We start from the raw sequence: 10,074 nt of genomic DNA on the forward strand, positions 1-10,074 counted from the left end.
TGTTTATGTTTATGTTTATGTTTATGTTTATGTTTATGTTTAGTAAGATTGTAGAAATGCGATCAGTTTACATGGTTTGGGCCTGTAAATTAAAAATAAAATGTACAAAATGCATGTATCTGAACATCCATCCATCCATCCATCCATCCATCCATCCATCCATCCATCCATTTTCTTGACCGCTTATTCCTCACAGGGGTCGCGGAGTGTGCTGGAGCCTATCTCAGCCGGCTATGGGCAGTAGGCAGGGTACACCCCGGACTGGTTGCCAGCCAATCGCAGGTATCTGAACATTTCTTTCATTATCATGGGGATTGAGAAACAACAAATCAACTTCAACTCCCAGAATGCCTAGCACGACGTCTCCTCCTGACTCAACTATACGTATTTTCACTTAACGCGCTCGAAGTTTCACCTGCCACTTAAACAATTCATGACCGCTGCGATACATTTTTTTGATAAGAAAGGTAAAGCTATTATTTGACTAAACCCGGTAGCGTGAAAAAGACGTGTCTTGTTAGAGACGGAGGAACTTGCTAATTTGCTATGCTAGCCTGGTGCGTGTAGCTGTCGCCATAGCAACGCACTTCTTAGTTCCCGTCGTACTGCGTAGTCAATAAATAAAATGTCGATAAATTGTGTTTTATTTAACAAATACTTCCACTAATAATGGCAATTGACTTATACTATATAATTCAAATTTAACTTATGACTCATTCTTATCGTATTCCTGTATTCGGTAACGGAAAAAAAGTATTTTATGGAATATGACTACAAAAGAGCTTATTACACGATATATAAAGTACAAATAAGAGATAAAGTAGCCCCAGACAGACTCAACTCAACTCAACTCAACTCAACTCAACTCAACTCAACTCAACTCAACTCAACTCAACTCAAGTTCAGTATATGACTACAGTAAAAGTAGTTGTCCAAATAATTATTTGAGTAAGTGTAAGTAAGTACTGAATAACTATTGAGTAACTTTCGCTTTCTATAGATCGATATATACTGTATTTACATCAGCATGTAATGCCATATTCGTAGGCAAACACAAATGACAGCCAATGACATAGCCGTTCTATTTCCTAGTCTGTAAGTTAAATATAGATTTCTGCCATGCTGCGTGTGACTGAGTCATTTTGAAACATTTGCTTCTATGAGATTGATTGGTGAAAGGCAGTCACTTGACAGCCTCCAAGCGGAAATCTCTGACAAAGCAAATTGCGCAACCAATGAAAAATAGGCAAAAATAAAAGTAGCAAACGGAATGTGTAGCTCAATGTAACAGAATAAAAATAGCGTTCCTTAAAAATATTACAGTAAATGTAGAAAGTAAAACTATTCTGTCATTTACATTCTATCCACAATGTCCCTAGAGCAAATGTATCTGAGTACATATCGCTTTCTGACATAATATGAAATGTACTTCCTGAGACTTGACTGACTGTAGTAATAATGTTGTTTTTGTTTTGGCCCCTCAAGTCTGATGGACGACTACGAGGTGGTGCGTCCGATTGGAGAAGGTGCGTTCGGGAAGGCCTTCCTCGTCCGAGCCAAGGCTGCCCATGACGGTGATGATGCGCCGTGCGTCGTCAAAATAATCAACCTCGCAAAGGTTATTGAAAGATTTTTTTTTAAACAATTATTTCCTCCATCTGCATATTTTGTAATATTAGTATATTTTTCCAAAAATAAAAAAATATTTTTAATATCACTTGTCACATGCCGTGACATTATTATTTATAGTAATGAATATAGGGTAATAATAACCATTATTATTGTTGTTATTATGATATGTGTGTGTTCAGATGTCAAGCAGGGAGAAGGAAGCTGCCAGGAAGGAGGTAGCACTCCTGTCCAACATGGAACATCCCAACATTGTCACCTTCATCCGCTCCTTCCAAGGTGTGTGCGCGCACGTCGGGGTGTATGTGTGTGTGTGTGTGTGTGTGTGTGTGTGTGTGTTACAATATGTGTGTTTGTGTGCATAGACAGGGGCAGCCTGTGCATCGTTATGGAGTACTGCGATGGAGGCGATCTGATGATGAAGATCAAAATGCAGAGAGGAATCTTCTTCACTGAGCAGCAGGTAAAACATGGAACAGCGGAACACTTGATTAGGTACACTGACTCATACAAAAACGAGGTCAGTCAAAATGTAATTTGAAACACTGCCTGTAGTACAGTCAGTAAAGGTTTTTTTTTAATGATATATTGAATTTTCTTTGCATTGTTACATTTTTTTCATTCACTTCAGTTTATTTTATTATTTGATGTCTTCACCATTTCTTGTCAACGTTTATTGTCCATCAGATCCTGGCCTGGTTTGTTCAGATCTGCCTGGGCCTCAAACACATCCACGACAAGAAGATCCTGCACAGAGATATTAAAAGTCAGGTACAGTGACGTCAACGGGACAATAAGCCACGTGTCCCCCCCGCCCCCGGTCATTAAAATACAGACTAAAATTCAATTCCTCCAAAGCTAAAACTTTTTTTTTTTAAATCAAATGTCACACTGCAAACAAACAAAAAAATAGTAAAATTAGGAGAAAAACAAAAACAAAAATAGAAGAAGAAAATGTAATTTTTTGAGAAAAAAAAATAAATCTTGGCAAAAATCTTATTTTTTCTCTTCATAATTATGAGGGGAAAAAAAATCTTGTTTTGAAACAAATATATACATATTTACAGAATTTCTCTTTACTTTTCAAGAGAAAAAATATTATTGGAAGTAATCTTTATTGATAGAAAAAAGGTGTTTTCTTAAAAGAATAGTTTTGTTTTTTAGGATAAAACAATTTATTGGAAAATATAATGTATTTTTGGGGGAAAGAAAATTTAAGAAAAATATATTTTGAGAAAATATATAGTTTTTGATAATTTCTTTTTACCCTCTTTTTTGAATACAGTTATATTTTTTTATTTAAAAATGATTTTGCAACTTTTATTTTTTTGGGAAAAAAACATGTTTTTGAGAATATAAAAAACATTTTTGTCAGACAATTTTTTTAAATCACTTTTTTTTTCAGGAAAAAAAAGGGAAAAAAATAATATTAAAAAAATCCTAATATTTTGTCAGGAAAAAATGCTTTTGTTTGCAAGAAAATGATTTTATTTTTGGGAAGGGTCTCCCCAAGACTTATTCATCACAAAATTACGACTCCATTTTCAGTCAACTCATTTTTACACTAGTGCCTCCGAATGAAACACCACACTTAACTTCTGTATGTCAAATTCATCACATGAAGTGTCAACTCAATTGACTTCTTTGCTCTGCGATATGATCTTTGTGTGTCACACTTTTGTGTTTGTGTTGCAGAACATTTTCCTGAGTGAGCGAGGTGTCAAAGTCAAGTTGGGCGACTTTGGCATCGCGAGGACGTTGACTCAGTACGTCAGTATCACATACAAATACACACGCACATACACACCCCCGCACACACACACATACACACACAGGACCGAACATCAAATAACGTGTGCGCATGTGTGTGTGCGTGTAGCACTTTGGAGCTGGCCAGGACCCGTGTGGGGACCCCCCTCTACCTCTCTCCGGAGATCTGTGAGAATCGACCCTACAACAACAAAACGTACGTACAGTACACACAACTCGCACAACTAGGTATTAAGATGATGTGGTGCGTTTGTGTACTGTGTATGCAGGGACATCTGGTCTTTGGGCTGCGTCCTTTATGAGCTCTGCACTTTAAGACATCCAGTAAGCTTCAACACACACACACACACACACACACACACACACACACACACACACACACACACACACACACACACACACACACACGCAAATCTAACACTTGTGTGAAAGAAATATAACGTCTGTGTGTGTGTCGTGTCCAGTTTGAGGGCAACAGCCTGAGTCAGCTCGTCAGTAAGATCTGCAGGGGGCGCGTCATCCCTGTGCCTGCTCGTTACTCCTACGACCTTCGCCTGCTCGTCGAACAACTTTTCAAGGTCACAGATGGATTATGTGGGGGTGTGCGTGCGTGTGTGTGTCATCTCACAGTGTGCTCGCCACACATTTGAGTAACTCTAGTGTGATAGGACTTCACGTTCACTTTTGATGTTTTCAGGTGAACCCTCGCGATCGTCCCTCCGTCAGCTCCCTCCTGCAGCGTCCTTTCCTGAACAAACGTGCTCAGGTGCAACTTCTTCTTTGGCTACTTTTATTTTTAACATTTACTAACTTTTACTTTTATACGACGGTGTATTCGGGCTGCGCATGAATATATTTTTTAGAAAGGGGGTAATTTTCCAGGAAAATACTCACAAATTTGCGAGGAAAAAAATAAAATGTTTTGTGACATTATAAAGTGGAATATTTGTGAGAAAAAACTCACAAATTTATGCGAAAAACTCAAATATTTGCGACATTCTAAAGTTGCAAATTGTGAGAAAAAACATACAAATTTACGTGAAAACACTCAAATATTTTCAACATTATAAAATGGCAAATTTGCAAGAAAAAAAACACAAATTTATGAGAAAAAATAAAATATTTGTGACGTTATAAAGTGAAAGATTTGCGAGAAAATATTTTGCAACATTATACAGTGGTAAATTTGAATGAAAAAAAACCTCACAAATTTACGAGAAAAAAATTCAAATACTTGCGATATTATAAAGTGGCAAATTTATAAGAAAACTACTCGCATTAAAAAATTTAATTTAAATTAATTATATTTTTTCATCATGCAAATTTGCCACTTTATAATGTCACAAATCTGCAAGTTTATTTCTCATAAATTTATGAGTTTTTTTTCCTCGCAAATATTCCATTTTATATTGTCATAAATATTCAAATTCTTTCTTGTAAATTTGTTTGTTTGTTTTTCCTCGGGAGTATTACTCTCCGGTCAAAAAGAAATTATGCATGGCCTTAATATGCCGTTGTACTTTTACATTTACTGACAATTTAACATTTTTTTTAAACACTTTATATTACTCACTCACATTTTACATCCAAACTTTGTGCTATATAAAGTTTTCTATGTGACTGTGGGAGTGTGTTAATGTTGTGTGCAGGAGATTAGTCCCAATAACAACACACCGACCACTGTTAGTAAAGCAACACCAGGTAACACACCATACGCACACAAACACTAATACAATAAACAAAATGTCACACTAGTAAACCAGTATGCTAATAAACAAATGTGACACACATCAGACACGTGTAACACACATGCGCTTGTGACGATCTGTAGACAAGAAGTGCAAAGCGGCTGTGAAGAAACTTCCTGTCAAGCCGGAATGGAGAGTGTGTGGCCCTGCTTACTACACAGTATGACAGCAAATATGGATGCACGTTAATCATGTTAAGTCCAAAGAGTGACTGTGTGCTTGTTTTTGTGATGTCTGCACAGCCCCACGGGGCAGGACACCTTCCTCAGCCTGCAGCAGGAGACGCCGTGAGGGATCACTACCAAAAGTGGGTTCAAATACCGCAATGACTTTTTTTTTTTTTAATTACTTTGAGTCCTGCTTGTTATGCTGTTACAGGATTGGACAGTACCAGCAATACTTTGTCAAGCTGGACGCCTTCCACAAGGCGGACGTCTGTCCTCCTCCACAACCACATCTTCATCCTCCGCTTCCTCCCTCTGAGCCATGTGAAGACGACGTCTCTCCTCCGGTTGAACCTTACCAGTTGTGAGTGGCCAACATACGTATGCAATGCATACCAAACATATAACAAGTATGCGATATGTAAGTAATACAAGCTGTATCTCAAATGCAACATGTGACACATTGATACAACACATGTGACAGGCATTTAATGCACATTATAACACATTTTGCCACATGAGTCATGCACGAGAGACACGTGAGAATCAACGCATGTAACACACAAGTTAGACAAATAACACACATAATGGACAAATGTAACATGTCGAACGTGTTACATGTAACATTGAATACAAATGTTTGGAAAAAGTGGCACACATTTAACATACATAATAGGTGAAATATTCCATGTTGCACACGCACACTCTAAAATCAGTTGGGTCAAAAATAACCCAGCTTGTGTTTGTGTTTTTGACCCCAATTGGGTCATTTTTGACCCAACTGTTTTCAGAGCGCATGTTAAACTAAACACGTTACACATGTTAAACAAATGTGACATGTTGGACAAGTGTAACATGTAACACATGCTACACAACTGACAAAAGAGACCAATGCAACATAATGTACATGCAACCAATGTAACTGTAATGTGAAACCAAAGTAACGCACATTAGACAAATGTGACATGACCAATGTAACACATGTAACACTTCCGGTAATCGTATGTAACACATGTAACATCTTGTTATGTAACACGTTACACAAATTAAACATATCTTAGACATGTGTAACACACATTGGGCAAATGTACGTCTGTGGAGTTAAATATGGTGCAAAAGTAACGGGACTTTTGCTCCAAATTTTGCGCTACAGATGTAGAAGAATGATTCGTACTCGTAGAGCTCCGTGATTTGTACGTCTTTGGAAGGGGGCGGGTTCTGGAGGATTTGGGAGCGGGCTGAAGCTGAACCTCATTGATTCAGCGAACGACAGTGGGTTGATCTCAAAGGAGGTCATGTTATTCTCATTAGTAATTTTTACAAGAATTGTTATAAATAAAGCATTATAAAAAAAAATAAAAATAAAAAAAAAGTATGCACGAGGTCCGGAATCCCAAACAAACAGAGTAGCGACACCAGCACATGCGTCATTTTGGAAGAAGAGGATTTCACAGGCGTAAAAATTGCGTCACAAATGTGACATGATCAATGTAACACTTTCCACAAATTTAACATATCTTAGACATGTGTAACACAGCTTGGACAAATGTACATGTAACATGTTATACCAACGTAACACACATGTGACATACTATTACGTGTTTCAGGGTGGCAGCAGCTCGTGAAGAATACCTTCAGAGGAGACAGGAGGCCAACCAGTACAAGTTGAGGGCAGAGAAACAGCTGGTGAGCAACATTGTTCATCCTGGACTAGTTCATGGGGTATTTCATGACGTCACCACCCTGTCAGGGTCTGCGTCCCAGCACGGCAGAGGACTGCAGGCCCGCTGCCGCGTGGGAAGAGCACATGCAGCCACGTGAACCCCAGCACGCACCTACTAACAGAAAACACGACGACCAACAGGTAAACATTGCTGCGCGGCCTCATGAATTCTGCCTAGCAACAAGTTAAACATGTTTTCAGGAGTACTTGAGGCAGCTGGAGCTCATCAGACAACAATATCATCAGGAGATGAAACAGATGAAGTTGAGAGCTGAGGCAGAGGTACACAACACACGCATATGCCAGGAGATGGTTGTTTTGTATTTGTATTTATGTCTCATGTGGGCATTTGTTTATCAGTTGCCACACAAAAACGACACATTTGTGCTGGATAAAGAAGCACATCTTTCAACTCCACACAAAGAACAACACCAAATTCAACCTGTGCAGGTAAAAACTTAATTTACTCAAATGCCATTCATTAAAGGGAAAAACATTTTAATACTTTTACTGCCACACGTTATCGAAAAAACAACCCCGACAGTACCAGCCGATTTCGAGCATTTGAACTCATCTTTCAAGGCAAACAGAATATTCTGTGCTATCACTACATAAACATGATGGGTACCACATTAACTAATTCACTCCCAGCTATTTTCACTTAAGCAATTGGATTTTGACTGATTTTGTAAGGTCCACAGAATATTGTGTTCTATTGCTATAAAAACATGGAACCCAGCAAAAGAAAGATTAGTCTCTTCTTTTCTAAGTTAAAAAAAATAATATTTGTATGTTTCCGCTTTGCCGCAATTAGCATTAGAATATAGGTAAGTTTCATCATTATTCACAAACCTGCTGAAAACACTGGGAAAAAGAGCTTGTTTTAACATGGCCCTAATTGATCTCTTATACTCTGGTGCCACCTGCTGGCCTGTTTTTTGTTGTTGTTGTTGTTGTTGTCATAACTACCATTGCTTTAAGCAACCTCTTCAGGTCAGAAGCTGCATCAAAGCCTTTTGTGTGCTCTAGCATAGAAAAACATGAAAAACGTATCAATACGTTTTTGGTAGGGAAGGACAAAGTATTAAAAAACTTATTTATACGTTTTTGGGTTTGAATGAGCTAAAGATCGTGTTACATTCTTTCATTAGAAAAAAGTATGTTTCTACCTTATTCCATTCTTTAGTATTCACCATTTGGAAATAAGTAATTTGAGAGACAATCAAGCGAAAATAGAAAAATAAGAAAACAAGCTTTTTGTGAAAAGATACATTTTGTGCACAACAGTGACTTTGACACAATTTTTTGTTCAGTGACACTCTGTGAATTATATTTAACGTGCCAAAGGCTTCGATTATTCACATCATCCATGAAAATGTTCTATTTCATTAGATTCCGTCATGTTTCATTTCATTCATATGCCGGTAACCCATTGAAAAGAGATACAATGCTGCCATCTGATGGCCATAGTTAGTGGGTGTTGATTTCACAACCCCATTGACCAGGCAGCGCTGCACTTAGACGTTGCACTGCCCATTGATTAAAAAAAAATAAAAAATTTAGTTAACGTCAATTAACGTTTATGGCGCCATACATCATGATCTTAGTAATCGTTATTAAACGTTTTTGGCGGTAAAAGAGTTCAAATATGTTTTTGTGAAGAACAAAATGTGGGAAAAGTGAAGAGGAGGGTTCCGCACATTCCCTCTACATAAACTCAAGCCTCAATGTCACCTTGACAGATGCCATGTCTTATGCAGGATGTGGACGCGGCTTTGAGGAAGATCAGAGACGAGAACCGAAAACAGAGGAGAGAAGTAAAGCAGAAACATAAGAACCAGGTGACTTGTAGGACGCCATAACAGAAAACCATGCTGGACTTTTCCAGATCCCAAATCCTCTGCGTAAACCCTCCCACAATCTTCTCTGGCATCTTCCAGAAGGGAATCATGTTTGAAATCCGTCTAGACGACGTGAAAGACTCCTCGGAGGAGGAAGATGAAGTGACACCAGCGGAGGGCAAACTGGAAGTGGAAAGTCAGAGCCAGACGGTCCACTTGCGGGAAGGCGAGGAGGCAAATGTCGAGGAGTGGGCCAAGCCGAGGAGGGAATGGAGCCAGGGACCACCTGAGACGTTGATGGAGGCTCTGTTCCGCATGGACGTGGACTCCAATACCACGCTGGAAGTTCAGCCAGGTACAATTATTATTATTTTTTTTTAACAAAGTGAAGAGGAACAATTTGGTTATGTCTAAGAAGTTCTTTGTTGGTCCACTCAGGTGAGGAGGAGGAGGAGGAAGTAGGTCGTCGGCAATGGGTCGCTGAACCCCCCAAGTCCTTATTGGACGCAATGGCCCAGGCCAACCTCACGTCCTCCTCTGTGGACTCGCCAAGCGCAGGTCAGAAATCAGCCTGATAAAAAAGCAGCAAGCAGGTTGTTAAGCACCAAATGTGAAGTGTCGTCACACTCATTCAGCACCTGAGGAGAAGGACGAGGACGAAGTTGACATGGAGCAGGAACGTCTGGAGCCCGGGTTGGACGACGACGACGACGACGACGACGACGACGACACGTAAGTTAACACAAGGTCATGCGAAAAACCAAAACCCTGACTAGCTCTAGAAACCCGAACTCCCGTTTGAAACACAAGTAAAGCAGCTAAATCCTGACATTTCTGTTCCGAACGGGTCTTCAGTTTCGGATGTGTTCTCATATTTCAGGAACTTTGAGGATTCGGACGACGAGCTGCAAAAGGCGCTGCCCGACTCCATGAGAAACTTGTTTGTCCCCGAGGACACTGACGACATGGAGCCGGAAAATCTTGAAGGAACAGTGACACTGGAAGGTGGTGACCCGGGAGAATCCCCAACATGAGATCCCCAGACTCATTGAGTATTTAAAGTCTTTATTCGGACAGCAAGCAGTATTCCATTCCAGTAAGCCGAAAAACCCTCCAAGATGGTCTCCTCACTGCCATTAAAATCTTTACACGCAGAGCTCACAGGTGTGTTGTTTGCGTAGACATCTTCTGTTGTTTGT

At 39.4% G+C, this 10,074-nt stretch overlaps 1 protein-coding gene across 4 annotated transcripts; it reads left to right on the top strand.

Annotated features, from left to right (window-relative positions):
- The first annotated feature begins 174 nt into the window (after positions 1–174).
- nek5 (NIMA related kinase 5) lies at positions 175–10,031 on the top strand. 4 transcript variants are annotated; one of them, XM_077537687.1, is made up of 23 exons: positions 175–282; positions 1,486–1,618; positions 1,812–1,908; positions 1,995–2,092; positions 2,317–2,400; positions 3,325–3,395; positions 3,509–3,595; positions 3,669–3,723; positions 3,864–3,977; positions 4,097–4,165; positions 5,049–5,100; positions 5,231–5,307; positions 5,390–5,454; positions 5,526–5,675; positions 6,919–6,997; positions 7,062–7,175; positions 7,236–7,316; positions 7,395–7,484; positions 8,795–8,875; positions 8,975–9,230; positions 9,314–9,433; positions 9,511–9,607; positions 9,756–10,031. In XM_077537687.1, exons 2-23 carry the CDS (start codon positions 1,490–1,492, stop codon positions 9,907–9,909), a joined length of 2,220 nt encoding a protein of 739 aa, XP_077393813.1. In that variant the 5' UTR covers positions 175–282; positions 1,486–1,489; the 3' UTR covers positions 9,910–10,031. The 4 variants fall into 4 exon arrangements, with proteins under 4 accessions (XP_077393813.1, XP_077393812.1, XP_077393816.1 ...); XM_077537686.1 differs by lacking the exon at positions 175–282 and adding an exon at positions 345–467; XM_077537688.1 differs by lacking the exon at positions 175–282 and adding an exon at positions 644–948.
- The last annotated feature ends 43 nt before the right edge of the window (positions 10,032–10,074 follow it).

This window comes from Festucalex cinctus, chromosome 11, assembly GCF_051991245.1.
Source record: "Festucalex cinctus isolate MCC-2025b chromosome 11, RoL_Fcin_1.0, whole genome shotgun sequence".
Lineage (NCBI taxonomy): Eukaryota > Metazoa > Chordata > Actinopteri > Syngnathiformes > Syngnathidae > Festucalex > Festucalex cinctus.

What these genes read in the sequence shown, in the direction of transcription:
- nek5 (XM_077537687.1), top strand. Translation starts at nt 1,490, where the DNA reads ATGGACGACTACGAGGTGGTGCGTCCGATTGGAGAAGGTGCGTTCGGG. An exon ending in CTTCATCCGCTCCTTCCAAG is followed by an intron (nt 1,909 to 1,994) that starts GTGTGTGCGCGC and finishes TTGTGTGCATAG; the next exon opens with ACAGGGGCAGCCTGTGCATC. An exon ending in CCGGTTGAACCTTACCAGTT is followed by an intron (nt 5,676 to 6,918) that starts GTGAGTGGCCAA and finishes TACGTGTTTCAG; the next exon opens with GGTGGCAGCAGCTCGTGAAG.